The sequence below is a fragment of the Serpula lacrymans genome (genome assembly GCF_000218685.1).
Source record: "Serpula lacrymans var. lacrymans S7.9 unplaced genomic scaffold SERLAscaffold_4, whole genome shotgun sequence".
Classification (NCBI taxonomy): domain Eukaryota; kingdom Fungi; phylum Basidiomycota; class Agaricomycetes; order Boletales; family Serpulaceae; genus Serpula; species Serpula lacrymans.
The window spans coordinates 469627-494558 of NW_006763293.1; the positions used below are offsets into that span (position 1 = coordinate 469627).

The window sequence follows — 24932 nt, forward strand, 5'->3', positions numbered from 1 at the left end:
GCGTCAGGAGCCTGCTATCACTGGGAACCTCGTCACCTCGTCATCCTCATCGTTCTCAAACCTACCTTGTGCTACCATTAGCAAGGTAGTGCTCGTCTATACTCGCCACAAAGCACCTATCTTCCTATAAATTCAACTATCCCTCCTCCTCAAAACCCACACTCATACACCTCTGGGTTTTACTTTGAAGGATCTTTATACGTACCACCCCACGAACAACCAGACCACTCCACTGTTCTAGGAGGCAAAGCCCATAAACAAGTTCCGTGGAATCTGGGAGGATTGTGTGTTAGTTTGTTTTGTGTGTGGTTTTCTAACAACAGTTCTCATCATCGACAGCGTTCAAGTAATGTATATAGAAGTAATCAACAACTGAAGAAAAGTATGTACATGAGTGTTCAGTATATATATATGTTTCTGAAGGTCAGCCATGAGGCGCTGACTGATGTTCTTCGTCATGGTCTGGATTCTGTCACGTGATTGTCACGTGACTAGATCTAACTAGGTATTTGTGTTATCCGCGCTAATAGCAGCAGCTTAACAACTTATGTCTGTCATGTGATCAGATATCAAAGAAAATGAAAAAGAAATTAGCACTCTAACTAGCGCTCTGGCTCAAGTCGTGACATTACCCCCTCTTTAAGACTTTCGTCTCGAAAGTAGGGGTCCATCTTTCCGTTTTCACAATTGAATAATTGTTTCCTGACTCTTGTTGTTGTGAAGTTTTCAAAAGGTTGGAATTGTAGTTGAAATCGTATCCGTCGAGGTGCACTAGGGTTGTTATCGTGGAATATTTTTACTTTGTCTGGTGAGTTGGTTAGGTGTTGTTCAGGTTCCCACGTGCGTTCCTCTTTTGGGTAATTTTTCCAATGTACTAAGTATTCCAATTTTCCCTTTTTTAGACGTGAGTCTAGAACTTCTTCGACTTCGTATTCTTCTTGTCCGTCTATTATTACCAGTGGTATCAGTTTGGGTTTTTGTTGAGAAGGGAATTGTGGTTCCTTGTACGGTGTAAGTTTCGTCTCATTAAAGACTGGATGAATAGGCCGCCATGTTGGTGGTAGTGCTAGTTTGTAGGCTGATTCACCTATCTTTTCCAGTATTTTGAACGGGCCATGTCTCTTATCGTCCAGTTTCTTAGCCGGTCGATCTGTCGAGATATTGGTCGCTTCTACGTATACTTTGTCTCCTACTTTGTATTTCACCGCTTCTCTTTTCTTTGTATCGTACTGTTTTTTCATCTGTTCGGCTGCCTTTCGTAGTGACTCCTCTGCTTTCTTCCTTGTTTCTGTCATCCTTTTTACGAAATCCTCCGCTTTTTTGTTCTTTACCTCCACTCTCACTACTTCCTGTGTTCTTGGATGGTGTCCCTGATTTAGATAGAATGGGCTATATCCTGTTGCAGAGTGTTGTTTGTTGTTATATGAGAATTCTGCTAAGGTAAGCCATTCTGCCCAATCATCTTGTTTATGGTTTATGAAGATCCTAAGATATTGTTCTATTTCTTGATTGATCCTCTCTGTTTGTCCATCCGTCTGTGGGTGCCATGCCGTTGATGGGTTTGCCTTTATCTGAAGAAGCGTGTGTAGATCTTTCATAAATTTAGAAACGAACTGCGGTCCCCGATCTGAGATGATCTTTTCGGGTATGCCGTGGTTTCTAAATATGTGATCTCTAAACAGTCATGCTACTCCTTCTGATGTGATTTCCATCTGCGTGGGAATTACCTTGATCATTTTTGTAAATCGATCTACTACTACCATTATCATGTTATATCCCTTTGATTCTGGTAGTGGTCCGATTAGATCTACCGATATGATCTGCCAAGGTTTATCCGGGATCTCATTTGGATGGAGCGGTGCTGCTTTCTTTTTGTGGTCTGTTTTGGTTCTTTGGCAGACTTCACATCCATCTACGTATCTCATGATATCTCTGTCCATGTAGGGCCACCAGTATTGTCGAGTGATTAGCTCTTTTGTCTTATACCTTCCTGGATGGCCTGCAACGGTAGAGTCGTGGTTTCGTCTGATAATTTCTTCCCTCAATGCGGCGTCTTTTGGTACATAGATCCTGCCTTTGAATACTATGTAGCCATCTTCTTCGAACCATCCGTCTTCTCTCCTCTCTATCTTTCCTTTCATCTTTTTTATCAAGTCATCCACATTTCCTTTTCTTTTTGAGATCCATTTTGAAATCTCCAACTCTTTTTCCTGACTGTCTGCAATTCTTTGCCTCTGTTCTGATGAAAGAGTCATTCTTACAAACAGTTTCTTGTCTAGCAGTACAACGTCTTTGTTGTCGTTTTCTCCTTTGTTGTGATCTGATCGTCTCGAGAGTAAATCTGCTTTTATATGCTTCCTTCCCGGCATGTGATGTATCGTGAAATGATACTGACTCAACTCCGTCATCCACTGTGCCTGTCTTCTGTTCAACTTCTTTGGTTCTTTGAAATACAGCAGATTTTGATGATCTGTCCATATCTTGAATTCTTCTTCCGCATCTATTAAGTAATGTCTCCATTCGTTAAGTGCCGTCATGATGGCGAGAAGTTCTTTGTCATAGATCTCGTAATTGCGTTCTGTGGGGTTTAACGCTTTGGAGAGATATGCAATCGGCTTCCAGTCATCTTTTTGTCTTTGCGATAAGACAGCACCCATTGCGAAGTCACTACTGTCCGCTTCTACTTTGTATTGGCCATGTGGTACTGGGAGAGCTAACACCGGGGCTGAAGCTACGCGTTGTTTCAATGTGTTGAATGCTTCGCGTTGTTCATTTTCCCGTTAACTTGGTCAACGGTTTGGCTACTTCCCCGAAGCCTTCTATGAATCTCCTATAGAAATTTACAAAGCCCAAGAACGCTTGTATGTCTTTTTTATTTTTGCACTCTGGCCATTTGCTAATTCCTTCTACTTTCACTGGATCCATGCGAATTTCGTTTTCTGAGATGATCAGTCCCAGATATTCTACTTCTGTTTGCTCGAAATCGCATTTTTCTGGTTTAAGATAGAGATGGTTTTTTCTTAGGATTTCTAATACACGTCGCGTCGTTGCTCTGTGTATTTCTATATCTTTTGTGAATATCATAATATCATCCAGATATATGATCACCAATCCTTCATCTATTAATTCCTTAAAAAGTATGTTCATCATTGTTTGGAATGTGGCGGGGGAATTTGTCAGTCCAAAGAACATGACTAATGGTTTGAATAACCCCCGATTTGTTCTAAACGCCGCTTTATGCTCATCCCCTTCTCTCATTTGGATATTGTTATACCCCCATCTTACGTCTAGTTTCGTGAAGTATTTAGCTCCACTCAATTTGTCTACTAGTTCTCTGATCAACGGAAGTGGATATCTATTTTTGATAGTGATATCGTTTAACTTCCTATAATCTTGAACCGGTCTTAACTTTCCGTCTTTCTTTTTTATGAAGAAGAAGGGTGATGCAAATGGGGACTTCAATGGTCTTATCCGTCCTGATTCCAGATTTTCCTTTAGGAATGCATCTAGTTCCTCTTGTTCTCCTCTTGCTAATGGGTAGATCTTGCAATCTAGGGAGTGATCTCCCGGTACTAGTTCAATTGCGTGATCCCATTGTCTCCTTTCAGGTAAAGTGTCAAATTCCTTTTTATCAAATATGTCTTTGTATTGATGAAAGTATCTTGGCACTATCTTTTCGAATCCTCCTTCTTTTCGATCTTTGCCTGCGGCTTCCGCTAGTTTCTGTGCCATTGTGCCTTGGGCTCTAAGGTGGTAGTATTGATCGTCGATCGTGGCATCTTCGAAATTCTGGAGATTTACCTGTATCATCCTCTCGTCCTCTCCTAGTTCTTCGAAGAATACTTCCGGATCCTCCTCTGGATCAGAGATTCGGATTCTCGGTTTGCATTCTTCGGGACATCTTTCAAAGGTTAACTTTGACTCCTTCCAGTCTATTTTTGGATTGTGTTTGTTTAACCACTCATGTCCTAGAAACATTTTCCCGTTACCCAGATTGGTTACGGCGAGATGTATCTTTTCAACGTGACCGTCGATTTCCATGAGTAGTACCACAAATTCATTGATGGCTCCATTCTTATTAAGAGTTCCATCTGCATTATAAACTGGAATAGGTCTAGGTATCTTTCTGGTCTCGTATCTTTTGTCTTTAACAAATTGGGAGTCAATGCAACTCCCCGTGCATCCACTATCCAATAGTGCTTCGACCGTTTCTGTTTGGAGAGTATCTAGTGTAGTAAGCTTACATTTTACGTTCATTTGATTGCCTTGGGTGCCCCTAATGTACTTTTTAGGGGAGGCAATCTCTATGATTGCTTGTATAGCTTCTATTTTTGGTAACCGGTTGATTTCATTTATCATTTCCCGGGTTACTTCTCTAGTTCTCTTTTTGTGTGTCCAGGCACTTAGAATCCCAATGGATCTTTCTTCCTTTTGGTCTCTTAGCCTGTCTACTACCCACTCTGGGGTCCAAACTTTTGTTCTAGGTTTTTTTAAAGGGGTTCCTGACCTTTCTTCTACAGTCTCTGCTGCGTTTTCCTCCGTAGAGTTCGCCGCATTGGGTGTAGGAATTTTAGTGTCTATCGTAAATGCTGCGCTTTTTAGTGATTCGCCCGCCGTCGGAACTGCGGATGTCTTATCACTCTGCGCCGCTTTTACTTTAGTTGCATCTTTTTCGTTTCTGATTTCTTTCTTTGTCTGGGTGGAAATAATTTTATTGTTATCCGCGCTAAAGCTGCAGCTTAACAATTCTGGTTTGTACGTATCTACAGTTAAAGGAAGAAATCGATTTGAAACATTGCTTTTAGGCTCAGTCGGTTGATGCGGTACCGCTGGCCTCTTTCAAAACCCTCTAGGCGTTTTTCTCTTTCCTCTTTCGTCATCTTTTCTAAGACTTCGCGGATATTGAACTGCGGCTTCTTCTTTTGTGCGTCTTTGCACTCGAAGCTTCTATGTCCTTTCTCTCTGCATCGGTAGCATCGTCCCTCAGTGCAGAACTTTGCTTTATCTACCTCCATTCGTTCTCCGTTACCGGTATAGGTATACCCGGTTCCGTCTTTCTTCTTTTCTCCTTCTTTCTTTTGTTCTGAATAAGGTTTCCTTCCGGTTTTGGAACCTTTCTTCTCTTTTTATCTTTCTCTCCAAATGTAGTCCATTCTGATGAGTTCTTTCTTCCATTCCTGGTAATCTTTAGGAATGTGTCCACCGTAGATCACCCTGTCTACTAGCGGTTTATTCATGTTTCTCCTTAACAGGGAGATTAAGAACTCTTCATTCATTTGGTTTGTATATCCCGCCCATCTTTTCTTTTCTTCAAACCTTTCAAAAAAGGCTTGGGTGGTTTCATTGCCCTGTTTTAGGGTCAATATTTCGTTTTTGGCAGTTTCTTTTTCAAAACTGTCTTTGAATCTTTCTTCCATTTTATCGGCAAAGTACGGCCAGCTTCCGTATGTGCGCATGATGTTGAACCCTAACTGTTGAGCATCGACCCTATTCTCTAGCCAATCGGTTCGAAAGGCCGCGGCTTCTCCTTCTTTCATGAAAGATAGCACAAAGCTGATCTTTTTTCTGTCATCATTAAAATAGGCGGCATCGTCTTTGAAGTGCAGAAGTAAGGACTCCCTGAAGGCCCTGTACTTCTTCTTATCTCCGGAGAAATTCTCTGGTTTCTCTAATGCTGTCCTACTTCTTTCCACCCTTTCTGGAGGTGGCGTTGCTTTCTTTTTGAGTCTTCTTTCTAAGACGCTCACTTCTTTGAGCGCCTCGTCGAGCTGGGATTGATATAGAAGCCTCATTTCTCTGATCGCTTTTTCTACTTCTTGTTTTACGTATGCTTCTAATGATGCTTCTTTCGGTGGGGGAGTTTCTATTCTGGGTAATGAGTCTATCATTTCCCTGGTAAAGGCGCTGTGCATGCTGTTGGATGGCTCGGGCAGATCTCGATATTCTAGGTTCGACATTGAATCTGAGTTGGGGAGGAGGGGGAGTTTCTGATTTGATCACGGGAGAGGGGTTTCTGATTTGTGTTATTTCTGGTAGAGGAAATTGTCCTCTAAAGACGTAATCTCTGGAGTAGACGCGTTGCTCTCCTATCCAGATATACAATTCTCTACTTAGCATAGAAAGGAATTCCCCAGTGATAAGCTGGATCAATACACCTCTTTCTAAGTTCTAAGTAGTCTATCTTTCTCTTTGAATCAAGGTGGTCCTCTTCTGCCCACCACTGATTATGTATGTATGGTAACTATTTTTGTATTTTATGAATTTTATGTAAAAAGTATCGTAATAAAACTGGGTCCGAACGGTTGTCCAGTTGTAACCGGCTTATTAGGCTCTTGGTTCTTCTCCCGACTGGCGGACGCAAATGCGCGGCCTGGTCAGAGGAAAGCAAAAATGAAGTTACGTAAAAATGAGAAAATCCCTCTGGTTCCACACCAAAGGAATTATAGTGATATAAATGTAGTTAGAGGGGAATTGTGACGAAGGAGTCTTGGGAGGAGGAGGGTGATATATTGGCTGGGAAGAAGGAGACAATGATATCGGGGCGAGCGGGAATGTGATTGAGTGGAAGAATAGGTTGGGTGTGAGTTTTGTAAAAGATTTTTAGTAGGGTGAGGGTGATGATGATGATGATGATGACAATGATTATGATAGTTGCTGTTACGTTCATGAACAGTACTCGTTACGAGTTGTTGATTTTGTAAGATCCAATCCCTTTTGCCAAATTAACGGAGGGATAAGTTCTCAATCAACAAGTAGCGTTCAAGTAATGTATATAGAAGTAATCAACAACTGAAGAAAAGTATGTACATGAGTGTTCAGTATATATATGTTTCTGAAGGTCAGCCATGAGGCGCTGACTGATGTTCTTCGTCATGGTCTGGATTCTGTCACGTGATTGTCACGTGACTAGATCTAACTAGGTATTTGTGTTATCCGCACTAATAGCAGCAGCTTAACAACTTATGTCTGTCATGTGATCAGATATCAAAGAAAATGAAAAAGAAATTAGTGCTCTAACTAGCGCTCTGGCTCAAGTCGTGACAAAGAGGGTGAACAAAGATAAGGGGGAAGTGGTATAGAGAGACAAAGCACACAGGAGGAAAGCCCCAAAAAAAGTTCAAACAAAAGAAACAAATAAACATAAACCAGATCATTGGCCCTGCATGAGTTGCAACGAGAAATTAAAGTATGCAAACCTGGTCACCTCCAGGACCAAGAGTATATCTCCAAAGTACTACTGCTCCACAAGCTCTACATAGCCTTGATTCTGCTAGGTTCTGCCAGCACAAATATCTGAACTTTTGGCATCTGCCATGCTACTCTGCCAACACTAGATAAACCATACAAAATCTTTAAATGAATCTGTTGTACCAGTGGCTATGATAGTTTTATTAGTGGGTATAAATACCACCCCCTTGGAGAACCTGTCCATAACTGCCATTACCAAATCATACCAGGAGTGTGTGAGGGTCTATCAGCTACCTCGTCCTCCTTGCTTATCATCCCTTTGCTTGTGTTGGTTGTGCACTAGGGTATTACACTTCAGTTGTAACACCAGAACTAAGCCTCCTGAGGTATTCCACTGAAAAGTCCCATAGTTAAGAGGTTCAGAGGTCCAAACCAGTTCAAACCAGAATTGAAGCAATATGAACCAGGTTCAGTTTGTTGGAAATATAGGATAAAGGCAAGAGATAGTGTAGGCACCATATTTAGAAGGAGCTGTGAATCAGCTGGCTCATGCACTTTGATGAGGATAAATTTACTTACAGCTTTACTCCCATTTTCTTCACAATTTATAAATCTTCATAGCAACTGTATCCACTTTAGATGTGACAACACCAACAAGACACAGTGGCACTGGAGCACAACCACAACAACAACTCAGTGGAGGAAAGGGAAGTGTACAATCTATCAAAGAATGGAAGTTGTCATACTAATGTTGGTATACACTAGAAGAGGACTTGCTGAGTCCCTCCCCATGTATTGCTCCAATATATATACTAAAACACATGAGGTACTGTACAGTTGTAAATAAAGTTTAAAGTCCAATGTCTAGCATGTGACTGGTCACATGATGAGTCTAGACACTGGTCAGGTGATGTGTCATATGATTGGTCATGTGACTATAAAAAGTCCGGAAATGTAAAGTAAAGTAAATGGTCACATGATCAGTCATGTGACTTGGAAAATAAAAAATAAAAGTACAAAAAGTGAAGCATAAGTAGGTGCTGGTATGTCAATTGTAACATCAGACTTTTCTCTAAAAGCTGAGGTGAGCATATACCTACTTATATGTTTAGTTTAACATTTACTTACTTCTGTATCTAGGATCTTGTTTGACTAGGTAGAATCTGAATGTACCTCAGGTTTTCCCCAAAAAGCTGAGTATCTTGTTTGACTAGATTGTTATAAGACAGCTTGTCCAGTTTGAGGTTCAGCAAAAGATGTTACGATAACACAATTTTTGGACCTTTAAATTTCATTCTCCTCTTCAACTTTCTTCTGTTATTTTCACACACTGTGCCATGTGACACTTTCCCTTTTGTTCAAACTCCACCTTCTTGCGCTGCGGTTGGCCGGTTAGGGCTAAGTGATTAGGGTAGAGTTAGGGTAACGTTAGAGATAGGGGTTTGCTCCCTTAACTGTGTTTCTTTATTTTTAGATACAAGTATCTCACACAGTGGGGCTGGTCACACAGTGGGGCTGGTCACACAGGCTGTGCCCCATGACATCATCAGCCACTGTCTTCATCAACTGTATAGTACATATATACAAACAACCTGTAGTAGTATATATACCCCAATAGATCAAGGAGACTCCTCAGCGAATCCTCCTATTGTTTACCCACAACTAACTTGGTCCTATCCAAAGGGTAAACACTCCCACTCACTTCCTCTCTAAGCTTTGTCTGAGTTGTGCACCAGAGTACAAAACTTTGGTTGTAACAAAAGATGCCTCCAAACTGAATTGAACTTTACCATCCTTAGACTGTTCATGGAAGCATTTTTAGTGATTAAACCTAGGAGTGTCTAAGTTGAGGCTCCTATGGGCAGGGGGAGGGGGGTTAGTCTTTGGGTCAGTATTCAGGTGGCACCAACCATTTCATCACAGTGTCCACCAACACTGACCACAAAGACCACAAACATCAGGAAGTATCTGAATAAATTACGCTTATCTTTCCCCATTCTCCACTCCCCCAAAAATACTCTATATAAAATTTAGATCCTTCATAATTAATTTCAATACCTTTGGATACTCAACACAATCCTACATAATAATAAATCAAAATTATAATTCAAAGAAAGAACCATAACTTCTAGTGCCTTTACAAACTGGAACTCACAGAATTAATCCTTGGATAAAATCCCAAGATAAAACTGATCTTCAAAATTCAAACAACCATGTTACATTTTTACACCCCTTACTCAAAGTTCTAACTATCAAACAATCCTTCCCATACACAAGAAAACATCCCTTTAACACACATCTCCTCTTTGCAGTCACTCACATCCCAATATTCAAAACACTCCTTCCCTGAATCACTTGTCATCCAACATAATCCCTACATCTTCCCCAACACAATTCTATGCCCAAACATATAATGCAACATCAACACATAACATACATATGAAACCTCAAGAATATTAAAATGCCCACCTAATATCACAATGCTCAATATTTGTTGAGCTGATCCATTCCTCAATCCATTCCCTTCCTTGAAGTATTGTCAAGTTACATCCCCTCCAAATTGACCAATCAATGACAACCAAAAATTCTGGACAAGATGGTATGGCACCATAAAAACCAAAGAAATTGTATCCTCTTATATAAGGTGGAGACTCTTTCATTGCTGGGATAAAAAAGACAAACTAGTAGCAATAATTTTTGCACCATTTGATTGGTGCAAAAACCCTTCAACCCTAATTGAGCCATCTCAATTACAAAAAATCACACAACACACTTGTCAATCAATCACACAATCATTTGGTATAATTACAAATTTCCCCTGTTGCTGTTCCTGTCATTTCCACTATTTATCCTCTCTTAACTGTATGTTATCAGTGTGGATAAAGTCAGTGTTTTGACTTTATTGGTACATGTATTGGACTTAATTCTTTTACTGAAAGAATAAGTCTCAGTCTAGTAACAAAAAGACTCTGTATTTTAGAAATACCTGAAAGAATAAGCCTAGGTATTTTGTTGTCAGTAATGAAAACAATGTCTACTGTCAGTACTTGTTGACATAGTAAGAAGTATACTTTGAACTACTAATACTTTACAACCTTTCCTTCACACATCTTCCATTATCTTCATTTATACTTACACTTTCCGCTCTTTCTGAACATTACATAAGCATCGGACTTTGAAACACTGTCACAAAAAGTCGGACATGTCTTTCTCGACACCTCAGTCTTTACAATAATAGACTGAGGTATGCATAACATTCACTACAGATTTATATCAATCACTAACAAATACCTTACAGTCTTTCATTTGACAGGTACTTTACAATTTGTAGAGTCTTTACAATAATAGACTGAGTCTTTCATTTGACAGACAGACATTTTAATAGCACATCAGTACTCACCTCAGTCTAGTAACAAAAAGACTGTGTGAAAGTCCCATAACCGAGCATAAAAGTAGAAGGGAAAATTCCGAAGATTTGTGTCTAGAATAGAAAAGAGTTTCCCACAGTTAAAGCTGAAAAACTTGTACTATAAAGATTGTATGTAAGTCTATTATCTAGGATCAAAATTAAGATAATAAAGTCTAGAAAATGTTCAGGTCATCCAACAGCATGCCATGTGCCAGTACTGCTTGTGTTGATTATGTAGTATAGCATATACTGTACATTGATAATGCGTAATTTACTGTTTCGCAAGTCTGAAGATATTTGATAAGCTAATCCAATTGATATTATTCCAACTTTTACTCCGTACTAGTGACGATATCGATAGTCTACAAGAAAACATCCGCCAGAACCTTGACTAACAAGCAGGCAGATCTATTGAAGCCACAATTCATGTACAAGCTGAAGTGAGAAGAGAGAATGAAGATAAAGCAAGGTCGCGCTAAAATCGTGTTTACAAGAAGAGAATAAAACATAGGCATATCGCTCTCGTCTTTTCGTTATTCTCTCCATCCCCTTAGAATATCTCCTCTATACTATCATACAACTCGCTAATCAGCATTGTTCCGTGTCATTGTTTCCGTGGGGATCAAGGCTCATTCATCTCTTTTTCTTGTCGACAACAAGATAACCAAGCGAACCACATCATCGTCCGCAATTGCAAAACGTCTTCCTTCCATACCATCGACTGGTTCTGCTCTCGGAATTCGCGTGTGAGCTTCTCGCAACGCGAGATGTTCTCAGGACTGACAAAGTCCACAGCAACCTTGACACAGTCTGCCAAATTACACACCTTTCAAACCAACGTTTTAGAAACCATATCAGACAGAAAAAAACGAGAACTTACCTGATGCGCACAACCGGCAGGTATAAATACACCTTCACCAGGCTTTTGATACACGCGATGGCTCTTCACTTTGTATACGTCATACAGCTCTTTTCTTAACTGAGCATCCAAATAGAATTGCTGTGAGTGAATAGGATCGTGCTGATACGAGCCTTTGAACTTCTTTCTGAGGAAGTTTCGGAGCTTGTCCGCATCCTCCGCACGGAATAAATCCCATGCAGCACATCCTGGCTTACCCTCCGGAGTAGGCGAAGCATGTGTCATGATATTGACTGCATCAGCCATATCCATGTGCAACCTGGTGGAACCCTTGCTGCCAGCGGCCTCAAAAGACGCCATAGCATTATACATTTTCGGGCCTAGATAGTAAGGTTAATCTCATAATTGTGCTTCCCCAGTAGTGAGATATACCTAAGTCTGGAGCAACTGTATTGGTGGGGAAATGAGATGCGATGTTGAGCGCACCATCACGTCTAACATAATTTGGCACTGGAACAGCTAAACTGAAGTCTTCAAAGAGTTCAGGAAAGGCAGATTTGAAATCAGTCGATGGTGGCCAGTCCTGCGATGAAAGGTTAAAACAAGCGATTTAGAAAGGGAATATCTCCAACCTTTAGCTTCCAACATTCCACTCTTCCTTCATATTTTCCAAACCATGAGAAGAACTCGCCCACTGTAACACGTTTATTAACGTCGGTTTGGCATTCGAGAATCAAACAGCTTTGTGAATTATATTTTTCGATGAAGTACTCCGGCGTCCACTGAATGCGGAATTTCGGCAGCAGACCAGTAACCACCAGTGGGTCCCCCTTGGCCCACAGAGGACGGAATACGTCTTCCGTGAGCTCCGAATCTGTTAGAGTCGTCGTAACGTGAGAAGGTATTTCCAGAGAAAGAACAGCCGCATCCTCTGCCAGAGGTTGGGAAGATGAAGATTCAGCATTAGCAGAGGGTGATGCCTTGTTGCCGGATGCTATTGCGGGAATGATCGAGGGCTGATTGGCTTCCTCGCCCGAAGGAGGCTTCGTGGAACCAGACGCAGCCTGTTCATCAGGAGATACTTGAACTCCATTGCTGTTTGGGGCCGATTCCAAGGTAGTCTCTGGTACTTTAAACGATGCCACAGTAGCAGAAGCGCCTCTCATTTCGGGAGTTACAGTAGACGTCGGTGGAACGACTTGAGAACCGTCTAGTGAAGGATCAATAACTCCAACGATAGGCAATGCGTCAGCATCTGGCTCTTCGAGCATTGCTTCCATATCCTTGATGGCCTGTGCAAGTTCAGCCTTGCAAAACCGTGACATCGGCGAAAAGTCTTTGGCATGATGCTCGTTCCGTCGGGTACAGGATAAAAAGAAAGGATTACTGTGCGCATGTTTCTCTCTTCTGACCTGCAAGGCAGCAATTTCGGCTTGGCCAGCACCAGGGCGATCCTCGGTCAATTCTTTCACTTGTTCGAAACATTCTGCACAAGCCTCGCGGCCACAAAGTCGACACATCCAGCTGCTCGAGAAGATCGAGGTCATGCAGGTATCTATAGGAATAAGGATTTATATCTAAACACCAAATAGTATGGATCAAACTTACCACATGTGGCGCGAACATCGCTCTCCCTTGTGCGACGAATGATCTCTGGGAAGTTTAGGTGGCCAAGCTCCTGACGTAGAGTGGGTAATAACGCTTGAGCTATTGTCCTCTGCAGTTTCAAATGCTCTTTAGCATTGCCTTATGCAATAATGGATGGGACTTCTTACCTTCGTCCGCCGAATGTGATGGGCCTCTAAAGGGACATTCCACTTTACAGGGAAATTCATCGTGGGCAAATCGGCTTTCTGATTCTCGACAAAGCTGATGCCAACTATGTTTCTTTGGCTGTCCTTCAAAAAGAAACGAATGCCCTGGAAGCGGCACGTGTCGCCGGCCCAACGACGTGTACATGATACACACCGGGGGAACTGCTCCGATCGATAACGATTTGACATGCAACGCGCAAATTGAAGTTCCGGATGAAGTGGTCCCGATGAGGTTTCGGGATGGCCACCTTCAGCGACGATTCGCATGGGGGCTGTGATATTGGGCTTCATGATGAATGTAAAACAAGCCAGATTAAACCTGCGCACCTTCACCATTCTTATCTTTTCCTTTGTCACCGGGGGCTTGTGTATAGGATACCGTTGGCATTAGTTGAGCTAGCATATCATCAGATCTCATCTCTAATCACAACACGTAAAAGGACAAATATACCATTCTGAGCTGCAATCTGAGCTGCTTCATTGCGCTTCTTTGCATTATAGCCGCGTTTCGATGACCCTAATCGTGACCCGATGAGAAGGCAATTCAAACACGTGTTTTGCGAAAAGTACAAACCATTCGCGTTATCGCCAGCAGCCTTCTTAGTCGTCTTTGCCTTTTTCTTGGGAGCAGGGGCATCATCAAGTTCAGTGGATGCGCGTTTCTGCATCTGAGGTGGGGGATGTGGATGTTGAAATACCAATGCAGGGAAGGCTTGAGCCGGATAAAATTGTGGCATGTTGTACCTAGACTGTTGTTGAGGCGGCTCCATGACAGATCCTCGGGCGGCTAAACGAACAGAAGCTCTTTCAGCAACCTGGAAAGCTTTGCAAGTAACAAAGATTTAGAGAACAGGAACGAGAAAATGAACGTGAAAGATATATACTTGTTTGCTGTACATGATTCATATGTTGCTGCTGATCGTGGTATCCGTGTCCATAAGAATCTGCAGCAACTGTTAGCCAATCTGCAACACTGAAAGCAGAATGATGCGACAAACTCTTCGGTGGGTAGTCGCCTGATAAGGCTGAAACAATGGATCAAAGAGTGAGGATAGGTGTGCAATGAATCAAACGTACCGGTGCGTTCATCGGAATACATAGGTGCAACCATAGATGGGCCGTAAGACATGTTTGAGGTGTCAGGAGGAGGCCAGCCCGAACTAGCCATGGCATAGTTACCCGAGTCATCCATTCTCGATCGGACTTGCCTGGGGCCATGATCTCCGACATCCGCATAGCTGTGTGGCGGCATATGGTAGGAGCGAGCGGTGGCACCTACGTTGTCTCCTTTGCGCTTTGGTATGCCCTGGTCGTCGGTGACATGGTCCCAGCTTGCTGCTCGGAGATGAAAAGATGAGCCAGATTCGACAGGGGCATTGAAGGCACCCTGGGGGGCCTGGTGGGAATGCTGGTACGGGGAGAGAGCTGTCGTCGATGAGATACTGGGAAGCTGAACGGAAGGAGAATAAGAAGATGATTCATGGGAAGTTCCTAGCGGATTGAGAAGCTGGCTGATGGAAGTGCGCTTATGCGAGTCATGCATGCCATTCATAATCTCGACAGGAGGACAAGATGACGGGGAAGACAAGAACGAAAAACAAAACAATGCGATGGAGAGCAGCACTTGGCTGGGAAGAATGTTCAATGAGCGCCAGGTGTGCCAGGAGCGGATGCGCGGAGAATAAATTATTAAACCTTATACCTTCGACTCCGATATCTCTCCCTTCATGCCGCTCGGCATAACGGCACCACGTGATCGGCACCAGTAGCCGCGAACCTCGACACCCATGGGACTAAACGACTATTTTGTACGAGCATCAGGCTGTACATCAGCCCCTGGGCCCAATTCTCTTTTCGAAAGACCAGGTGCTCTCACTATCACTGCCTCGTCTCATTTATAGACGTGGAGGCGCTCCTTATCCTCCTAGTCCACAAAAAATCACAGATACTCCCAGAGTCTGACTGAGAGAACCGCGACTGCACCCGTCGGATGTAGGGTGGACAACCACTTCTTTCTTAGATCCTTGCTCTAATCACAGTTTCGTCACATCGCACTGTAAAAACCAGGCGATCATATCTCGTGTTTGAAATTTTGTCAACGGCACACTATATAACTCCAAACTGTTAGTCCCCAAAATAAACCCCAGAACACCCAAGACGAAGAAAATAAGTGGACATGACAAATGAATGCAAGGGCGAAATGTTCACTACGTATATAGCAAGAGAATCGAAAGATGATTGTCACATATAAACCCCCATGGAAACCAAGAACGAACAAAAAGATGGAATCATCCTGCAACTACTTGCGGAAGAACGCGGCGACCTTCAGATAGAAGGATATGACAATGGGCATCGTGAACCAAGCAAGCGCTCCAAAGGTCGCCCTCCACCGTCATTGCGATGTGATCGGTGGGGTTGGATCAGACGAAACAGACAGATCTGCCGGCGGTGATTGCCCAACCTGTTTGCTGTCGCCGTTGGCCTCTGCCACATCTGATATTCGTATGAGCTTGTGAATAAAGTTACTAAAAACAATCCGACCTGAATGTGGTATGACAGCCTCAGGAGTCGGTGTATCAGCGTTAACTTCGGGTGTCTCCGTAACTGGAGACGCTACCACATAGCATCAGCATGGTTGATTGACCTACAAATCTTTCAAAGATGCCCACCAGTATTCTCGGCCGGCGTGGAGGGACCTTAAATAGGATGTGAGACTGCGGTCTGTCTTGATAAGATAAAATTTAACTCACTAGGACTGGACGCAGGCAGAGTACTATCCGAAATCGCTGCCATATTTACCGGTGGCGTTGGCGTCTCTCCGGGTGAATCATCTGCAAGTTTGTACATGGCTTGAGCAGCCGTTTCCGAAATGGTGTTCTTCCTGGCCAATGACGACGAGCGACTAGGAGAGTTGGCTGGCGTAACGCGTCCCTCTGGTACATGTAGACGCCGCGCAACATTCTGGGCTTGCACGGTTTGTTCGGTTGATATGGTCTTGACAACTTCTGGCCTAAGATCTGCCCACATCTGTAACGCCTTGATGGAGCCCCATTCAATAATCTTGTTGTTCAGCCATTGAAGAGACACGGGTTTGGTTAGGAAATCATTGCACCCTGCCGCAAGAGCAGCAACTCGATCACTTTGGAGAGATGAAGCCGTAAGCGCTACAATGATAACCGAAGAACGATATGGTGACACAGAATTTCGCGACTCTGTGGATGGAGCCTCGGAAGGTGTCCGAATGTTTAGGTCCGACTGAGGGGTTGAAGGTGTATAACCAGACGAGGCACTCAAGTTTTCCAGTCTCCGGATTTCTTTCGTAGCCTCGATTCCATCCATGACAGGCATTTGAATATCCATCTTTACACGATTGTCAAACTCAATGCTGATTGACCGTGAATGACGAGCTTACTAAAATTAGGTGGAAACCACCACAGTGCCATTTCTGAACAGCTTCCTCACCATTTTTCGCCACGTCAAATTTGATTTTCTTCTTTTTCATAAATGTAGAAAGAATAGTCTGATTGATGGGGTTATCTAAGAGAGGAACTTCGTTAGGTACCATTTACACTAGCAGAGAGAAAATATACAAACCATCAACGATTAAGACACTAATTGGTGGAACGATATTAGCGTCAGCAGAACCTTTTGCTTTATTTGAAGCAGATGTAGGAGAAGTTGGTTTATGAGAATCCGGGTGAACGCGTCGTGACCTTCGCGGCGGCGGGTTAGTAGATGGTTCCTGTGAAGGTGACCCTGGAGGAGTAGATGCTTTGCGCATTTCCATGGGGCTTGCCCTTCGAGACGGAGGAGGTGAGACAGGAGGTTTCGCTCTTGCATGAGAAGGCTCCTCTTTCGTAGGAGAAAGAGGCTTTTTGCCTTTCGTCTTCAATCCCGGAGACGCTGGAAGTTGACCTTCACTTGACTGTTGATCTCTGTATCCAGTAGGCACATTACCAGTGTGTAACGATGAAAATGAAACACTATGCTCATCAGTATCTGAAGCTCGTCGAGCAACAGCCATTCTGGGACGCTCTGCTGATGGTAAAAGAAATTGACCCTTGTCTCGCTCCATGCCAATGCCCCCTGATGCTACAGACCTCGTATTTTTCGCGCGGGGGTGGAAGAAAATGCCTGCTGGCTGACCATCAGGACTTTGAATGACAAGCCCAGAAGACGGAGATGCGCCAAGTTTGACACCAGTTTCAGGGAAGTACTCGATACTGTCGGACATCCCCAGAGGTGAAGGCGGAGCAAGATTATATGTCTCAACCATCATTTCTTTTGGAGACCTCGCAGATCGATCGGAATTGGTACGTGACGCGCCGACGGGTCTGGAAGAAGGGGATTTCGGAGCTGGTTCCTGTGTCATGTTGAGGTAAGGTGAGACGCCATGTAAACCAGGGCTTATCGGAGAAGTGGCAATGGGAGCGAAAAAAGGGTCTACTACAGGTTTTTTGACAGCCGTGTGTAATGCTGTCAAAAATCTACGTGGACCTGCTGGTTTAGGAATGATCATCACTTCAGGAGGCATTAAAAATGGAGAAGCATGGGCTGCAAGATCGCGTTGTATGATATCTTTGACGATCTTGTAATTAGAGAGACTGGTGAAATGAACGATGACGACAGGAGTGGAAAGAAATAGTGCTGATATTGGAAGTCCCATGGCTCGGGCAACGTGCGGGGAGGACCGAGGTCTATGATTCGCAGATAATGATGGCCTTTTTCGCGGATGTGAACCTGCCCCAGAGGCATGCTCAGAACGATACTTGCGCAAGCGTTCGCGCAAGACGGATACGTCATCATCAATAAAATCGAAGGATATTGGACTCTGTGAACGCCCTTCGCCATTGAGATATGGACGCGTGCCCTCCTCAGGATGCTCTTGCACATCTTCAAGTGCTCCGCCATAGGGTCTCGGCCGCACAGGGAAGCCTGCAGTTGCTCGACTCTCTCCGCTCACCGAGGATGTTGTGCTGTCCGCTTGACTGACATTGCTTTCCAATTCCGCCGACTCCGAAGAAACGTGGCTGACGTCCAAGCCCCAGGCGGTCAAGTAACTTGTGAGGTGGTGGGCAAAGGAACTCCTTACACTAGCATATAATGTTGCTTTCTTCCCTCGTAAGGTTTCCGCGAACTGTGACAATTCTTGCAAGGAGGGTTCACTGCCTATGCGAACGCCAGAAAGGATAGAACTAGTGTCTTCCACAACAGGGGTTGTCTTTGCGCTTATGACACTAGGTGAACCACGCTCGAGAGAGACCACGACCTCGAAAGTTTGGCCAGGATAAGAAGATTTCATCTCAGCATTAGGATCCAAGGTAGCCCCCACTCGAGCAAGTAGGCGTCGTAGAAGAAGTGAACCAAAGCTCGGCTTGATACGTTCGGCGATGCCAGAGAGCGCACTATTATGTGAGTCGTCCACAACAGGGGTGTCGGGGATGACAAAATTGTGATTAATTTCAAATGTACAGCGCAGAAGCCCATCCTCTGGAGTGACTGTTGGAAGAGTTGTGGCTCCTTCTGACGAGTTATCTGCATTTTCGACAGGCGGAATAACGGGGGATGCGATGGATAAACCGATCTCGATAGAATCTCCCCGACGGGCAGAAGTGATGACTTGGCGAACCACCTAGTGAAATATGAGATAATACGCTACTTAAAAGACGCCAACTCACATGCGACAGCACATAGGATAAACCGCATTCGTCTCCTTTAACCGCGACATGCCTCATACCAACGTCTCCGTGAAACAGTACAAGGTCCACGCCTGCATGGGCGGCAGCACCACTTAGAGCGTCACCAACACTCTGCAGCATCTCTCCGATATCAAAGTCAGTAGACAAGCACGATGGAGCAGTTGGACCACTTGTGATTGAAGCCAGCGAGTTTAGATCTTCGCATAGGGCTGGCATATTGGCAGACATGTAATTCAGGTTTTTCAAACTGGTGAAGACGGCCGACATGCAGGAAGTTGGGACCGACAACGAACATGCAGAGAACTGCTCCTTGGCTGGATCGAGGATCTGTGCTGGAGATATCTGAAGTAGAGTTTGAACGACCATCTGAACTGTGTCTGCAAGTTCCAGAGAAAACTCCTGAAATTTTGGAAGGTCTACCGTTTCGCTGTCATTCTCAGGTATTGGAGTCGGAGGCGTGGCGGTCGAGAGTGGGCTTCGGCGAGGATTCTGCAGGTGCTCCAGTTGCGATGGAAGAGGCAACGAAATAGCTCTGGAAAGCCGAGGAATAGTGGGGATTTCTTCTGCCTGGTCAGCTACGAGTTGCTGCGGTGCCCTCCAGTGATGGGAAGGAGCATCGTCTGAGCCATCGGACTGGTCTGTGTGCGATACCACCTTGCCCACTGGGGATGATGCTTCGACCTCTGAGAGGTCAGATTCACCCTCGGAAGAGCTGAGTGTTGCGGGGCGTTCTCCAGAAGGTGGTGGTTGGACAGGAGGCGGTGGCTCTGCAGGCCAGGTGATACCAAACTTGCTGGGACCAAGGACATCCTGACTGCCATCCTCTTGACACATGGTGGATGGTGCTAGACGGACAGCGATAGGAAGTTTGGCCCCACTCATGACAAGCTATTACAAAGGAAGAGGCTTAGCGCCGTATAAAAGCTTGCAGGGAGACAAATAAGTATGGAAAAGAGAGACAAGTTGCACAGAAAATGCCAGACAATGATGCGAATGTGGTGACGGAGGAGACTGGGGAGAGAGGAGAGAACAGGTTTCTTCTTATTGCTTGGACGTCTTTCCTCCAGTAATGCAAAATGCTCTCTTTTCCTTATTTGGGTCTGCCAGGCCCGTTGCACCGGCTGTCCCCGTGATTTGCAAATATGCCAGCATTTCGCGACCAGCCCCTTGGCCAGCCCGATGCCTCATGCCACACATTCACGTCCGATGCACTCCCATACGTGAGGTAAATAAAACGTAAAAACCATGAATTTCGACTCAAAACCAGTAAACGACAATACGATACGATATGCAATGTACAATCAGTAAGTCAACTCAACGTCCCCCTCAGCAACCAGATCCATGTCGTGGTAGCTGACTTTCTTTCCAGCAGCTGCTCTGGGATCTTCTTTGGCATCGGGCGGCGGTGGTGGAGGAGGCCCTCCAGCTATACCTCCTCCTCGCCCGCCTTTTCTACCTCCCCGTTCACCATTGCCGCCGATAATGGGCTCTAGAGTAACCATAGGCTTCGCTGGTAAACCTGCTCCAGCAGGAATAGTGGTTTCCATCGGCTGCTCATAACCTGTTGCATATCCACTAATCCTGTCGCTAAGTCGTCTTGCTGTAGTAGCCTCATCTCTTCGAGGGACGGGAAGCGCTGGTGTTGGGTACACACCACCCCCGTATTGGTACGCGTAAGGGTCCCAGTATCCACCACCCCCATTGTTGTAAGGGGGTGGAATAGCGTAACCCTGAGGGTGTCCACCGTAGAAAGAAGCGCGGCCATAATCGGGGGGAGGATACGTCGTAGGCGGCCCTTGGATACCATAAGCTTGCGGAGGAGGGGCCTGGCTGTTGCCGACGGAAGGAGGAGGATGGGAAAATGGTTGAATACGATGAGGGTCAAGAGCGAAGTTGTTGAAGTAAGGAACCTAAAAGTAAATTGTATTCGCTACATATCGCTTCCAAACAAACGGAAATTCTCACCTCGTCCAGATGCTTCACGAGCTCGGCGTGTTTATTAGCGATATGCTTCTCGACGAAAGATGTAGCCTTAAAGAGCTTTTGACAAGTCTTGCACCTGTATTTCCCTTCGTCTTCTTGTTTGATGTAAGGCTCAACTGCTTTTGTCAATTCGCTGGAGCAAATATATGAGATGCATGATGTCTTGTCGGTCGGAAGACATACTCATCGTAGCTTTTACCCCCATAGTCACGTGGATCAATACCATCGCGGTTAATCAGTAACGCGATCTTCAAATCAAACCACTCAAGCCAACGCTCGTCTTATGAAGTAATTGAGTCACCAAAATGTGATTCATACTGCAACACGTACCATTTCTCTTCCAGTCCCTATTTTCGGTAGGCTTGGTAGTTGTAGTAATACTAGCTTCCTTCTCTTTTTCTTCATCCTTCTCTTTCTTTTCTTTTTCAGCTTTCTCAGCTTCTGCTGCTTTCACCTCTTCAAGTAAAAGTTTCGATAAAGGTTTCCTCATGTGCTTCAGACATTTACGCTGTAATTCTTCAGCATGATCGGTAACAACGGCGCAATAGTAGCATGAGTGGAACGCTGCACGAAGGTAGGCAAGATACAAATCCAAGGAAATAACCGTCTGCAAGTACTTATCAGACGGATCTGGTCAATGCAACCGAACAAAAACGTGCTCACCTTCCTAGCCTCCAGAGCCTTCTCGTCATTAACATCAACAAGGCCCTGTTCACGCAGATCTGTCATGACTTTTTCAATTCGCCGCTCCACTGCCTCGGAACCACTTTCTTTCGGCTCTGGATCATCCTCGCCGTCTTCTCTGCCATCTGTCATCACTTCGTCCTCGTCTCCCCCTGCATTTTCGTTATCGCCAGTGCCTGCATTAACCTGCCCTTCTGTCTTAGGGGCCCGGAACTTGCGCAAATGGGCTGCGTCCTCTTCAAGAATTGAAGCGAGAGCTCGTGCGTTGGCAAGATCCTTTTCAAGTCTATCAGGTTTACTTGCGACTTCTGGTACATAGCGAACTCTGTTGATGAAGGGACGGAGATTATGAGTGACATGAAGTTTAAAGCCTTCAATCTAACACGGAACTTAGTAAATTAAATATATTGTGAAATTCATTTGATATTTCACCTTCTTCTCCGTAAGCTCAGACATGACAATAGCCATATCAGCATCGTCACGAAACCTAAGCCAACCTGCACGGTAGTAGTTGCGCTTTTGTAAAGGGTCCCCTAGAGCGAGATACATGAAGCCAGGGACTTTTCCACAAGCCTATAGATTGCAAGTCTGAACACATGAAATACTAAAGTAAACGGTGAGCTTACATCTTCTAGCTTTACTCGACCAATATCAGGAGGAATAGTTCGTATCATCACTTGGTTGCCCTCCGGAGGAACAGATATTTCTTCTCCGCGATTATTACGTCTGTTGTCTATTACGGGCTTGCCATTTGTCTCCGTTCTAGTCACCTCATGATCGACAACGTCTTCCTCAGGATCCATATTGAACTGCATTTCGTCCTCGCCATTGGCAACCTTGGACTCCTCTGCAGGGGCTATAGCAGCCGTAGAATCGGTAATATTAGTCTCCCCATTGATACTCTCCTTCATTGGAGAGGTGGGCTCCGCTTCAGATTCGTTCAAGTCAGGGTCGAACTTGCCCGACTCCAAGTCATGTAAGAAAGTATTCAAACGCCCTGCCCAGCCCTCTTTCCTAACCCTTCTGCGCAAGGCAAGATGCTCCTCTGAAGGGTCATACTTTTCGGCAAACCAAGGAGACTTCCTATGATGATCAAACATCGTTTGCAACTACAATACGAGGTAAGGAAAAAAACGTTTCAGCTAGCATCTCACAACACATATACATTAAAAGACTCGTTCCATATCGTGCAATGGTACACAAAGGAGGATGACGGCTTGCAAACAGATACTCGATACTGACCTGATTTGCCATGAACTCCTTTTTATACTTTTCCCAACGAGATCTGATGCCGTTTCGCGGCTTCGAGCCATCACCAGCTTCCTGCTCGGCTGCTTTATCTGCGTTATCCTCTTCAGTAGCCTGCTGAGGGAAACAATACCGGAACCACTCGGCATACTGCTTGAGAGTAGCTGGGTGGTCAAAAGTGCGAGGATCTGGGGGGGCGCGTCGGGAGGGTGGAAAAGGGGCAGCATACTGTCCGCGCCCTGGGGACCTATAGCCGTATGCACGGGAGTGCGCATCTAATCAAAGTCCAAGATAACGTCAACCGTTGAACAAAGACGGTAACGACAGAAGTGATTTACCATAATCATCACCATACCGAGGACGCGGTTCATATCTATCTCTCTCGTAAGGAGACATAGACCGACGTCGCTTTCTGCCTGCTGGAATAAAAGTTTCAGCACTGTAGCCACACGTGAGGAAGAAAGCAACACACTCTCGTCTGGAGGTGGACTGCGACTCCTTCCACGACGACCATACTCGTAAGTAGCTCTATCCCTCTCATGATCTGCCCATGCCCTCTCTCTGTCGTAAGGGTCCCAACCACCGCGGTACGGATCCTGGGGGTAAGCAGGGTCAGGATATGGCGGTCTCGGGGGGTGGCCGCCTCTCGTAGGTGAACGAGAGCGCGAATGGCGAGTTGGTGGAGGAAAAGCAGTAGTGGACCAAGAGGACATTATAGACTCTTTTTAAGAATGAGGAACTGAGAGAGAAATCAGAGACGACGTTACACGGAAGCTAATCAGAGGATAGGACTGAGAGAAGTCGAGCATGATGGAAGGACAGACCTCTTGGATCGCGATACTGAAAGCTTTTAAGGCTGGCTATTGTCAAAAAGCCAACCGGTTCAGCGTTTCACGCTCAATATGTTCGCGATATAGAACCACTTTTCCGCACTGCCGCTCTCCCTCCTTCCTCTTTCGCGCTCCGACTCAATTTCCATCCCAGGCCAGCCCGGCACCACCGCCTGGTCCGTGCATTGCCGCCACACATCTACTCAATATCTAGTATTAGAAGCTAGAATATACTGCTCAGTACATTGTCTAGCTGTCCACCGTCACCAACTTCTGGCCGCTCCTTCCTCATCTTTTTCCGCACTTCGTGCTCCGTCGTTTCCTCGAATCTTCTCTTAGATTCGTTCTTGGGCGCTTCCGCAGCATCTTCCCCCTTTTCTTTTCTTCTCGAAGCTCTCTTCTCTAGAACACGAGCCAATTCCACGTTTTTCAGGTAGTCGCGTTGCTCTGTCTTCGACTGCGAGAGCTCAACGCGCAGCTTGGCAGAATGTAACGCTGCTTCGTGTGCTACAGTACTATTAGCTCATGTATTAGTATAAAGTATGAAACCCACCTATTTGCTCTGTGAGCATATTCCATTTGAATTTGGGCAAGTACTTCATCGTCCATACGTCGTCTCTCCATCGCGTACCCTTCTTTCCGCCGATGGGTTGCGCATTCAGCATCTCTGCAACCGATCGTGCAATCTTCTTCTCTTTAAACTCCACCCACCCCTCCGTATAGTGAGCCTTTTTCGTGGTCGTGTACTTTTTCCTTAAGTAGGCACGCTTAGCATCTATCGCAAGACCAAGATGTCAATATATGTTGCTGAAAACTTGTGGCAATAACTCACCTTCTTGTTGCAAGTATACTCTCCCTACTTCGTCATATGCACTCATTAAATGTCGTACTTTTGCCGGTTGCATTCCAGGAGGGATACGCGATATGTACACCACACCGGTGCGCTGCTGTGCTGCGTTGAAAGCAACCAGAGCCTCCGGGGTCAGAGGCTTCACTACCTTGGACGGCCCAGAGAAGCCTTCCGGGTCCATACCCTCGATAATTTCATCCTCATACATCAGTGGGCCACGGTGAATTCAATAAGTTCTTCGAGTTAGGCAACAACGCCCGCAAATAGTAAGTCATGCATACACCACTAACGTCATGTGATCTGTGACAGCTTGTGACTACTCAAATATCTTGTTGTGACATTGCGTCCAACTCCATTTTCACAATGGC

At 44.9% G+C, this 24932-nt stretch overlaps 5 protein-coding genes across 5 annotated transcripts; all 5 read right to left on the minus strand.

Annotated features, from left to right (window-relative positions):
- Positions 1 to 5126: 5126 nt before the first annotated feature.
- SERLADRAFT_434955 (uncharacterized protein) lies at positions 5127 to 5957 on the minus strand (the record flags this gene model as incomplete). Its single annotated transcript, XM_007315213.1, has 1 exon — positions 5127 to 5957. The coding sequence occupies one exon, from the start codon at positions 5955 to 5957 to the stop codon at positions 5127 to 5129; it is 831 nt and encodes a 276-aa protein (XP_007315275.1).
- Positions 5958 to 10902: 4945 nt separating this feature from the next.
- On the minus strand, positions 10903 to 14822 carry SERLADRAFT_446408 (uncharacterized protein; the record flags this gene model as incomplete). The annotated part of the gene is made up of 11 exons (XM_007315214.1): positions 10903 to 11423; positions 11478 to 11836; positions 11889 to 12039; positions 12089 to 13011; positions 13065 to 13173; positions 13232 to 13542; positions 13598 to 13666; positions 13722 to 13787; positions 13845 to 14093; positions 14269 to 14295; positions 14348 to 14822. The coding sequence occupies 11 exons, from the start codon at positions 14820 to 14822 to the stop codon at positions 11220 to 11222; spliced, it is 2943 nt and encodes a 980-aa protein (XP_007315276.1).
- Positions 14823 to 15309: 487 nt separating this feature from the next.
- On the minus strand, positions 15310 to 17824 carry SKN7 (SKN7, signal transduction response regulator; the record flags this gene model as incomplete). The annotated part of the gene is made up of 6 exons (XM_007315215.1): positions 15310 to 15763; positions 15812 to 15883; positions 15940 to 15966; positions 16021 to 16630; positions 16683 to 16807; positions 16865 to 17824. The coding sequence occupies 6 exons, from the start codon at positions 17802 to 17804 to the stop codon at positions 15663 to 15665; spliced, it is 1875 nt and encodes a 624-aa protein (XP_007315277.1).
- Positions 17825 to 20192: 2368 nt separating this feature from the next.
- On the minus strand, positions 20193 to 23797 carry SERLADRAFT_460139 (uncharacterized protein; the record flags this gene model as incomplete). The annotated part of the gene is made up of 10 exons (XM_007315216.1): positions 20193 to 20879; positions 20935 to 21085; positions 21136 to 21232; positions 21283 to 21559; positions 21616 to 22014; positions 22069 to 22209; positions 22263 to 22745; positions 22879 to 23159; positions 23223 to 23303; positions 23357 to 23797. The coding sequence occupies 10 exons, from the start codon at positions 23595 to 23597 to the stop codon at positions 20271 to 20273; spliced, it is 2760 nt and encodes a 919-aa protein (XP_007315278.1).
- SERLADRAFT_460142 (uncharacterized protein) lies at positions 23750 to 24816 on the minus strand (the record flags this gene model as incomplete). Its single annotated transcript, XM_007315217.1, has 3 exons — positions 23750 to 24221; positions 24268 to 24489; positions 24547 to 24816. 3 exons carry the CDS (start codon positions 24770 to 24772, stop codon positions 23938 to 23940), a joined length of 732 nt encoding a protein of 243 aa, XP_007315279.1.
- Between the last annotated feature and the right edge of the window lie 116 nt (positions 24817 to 24932).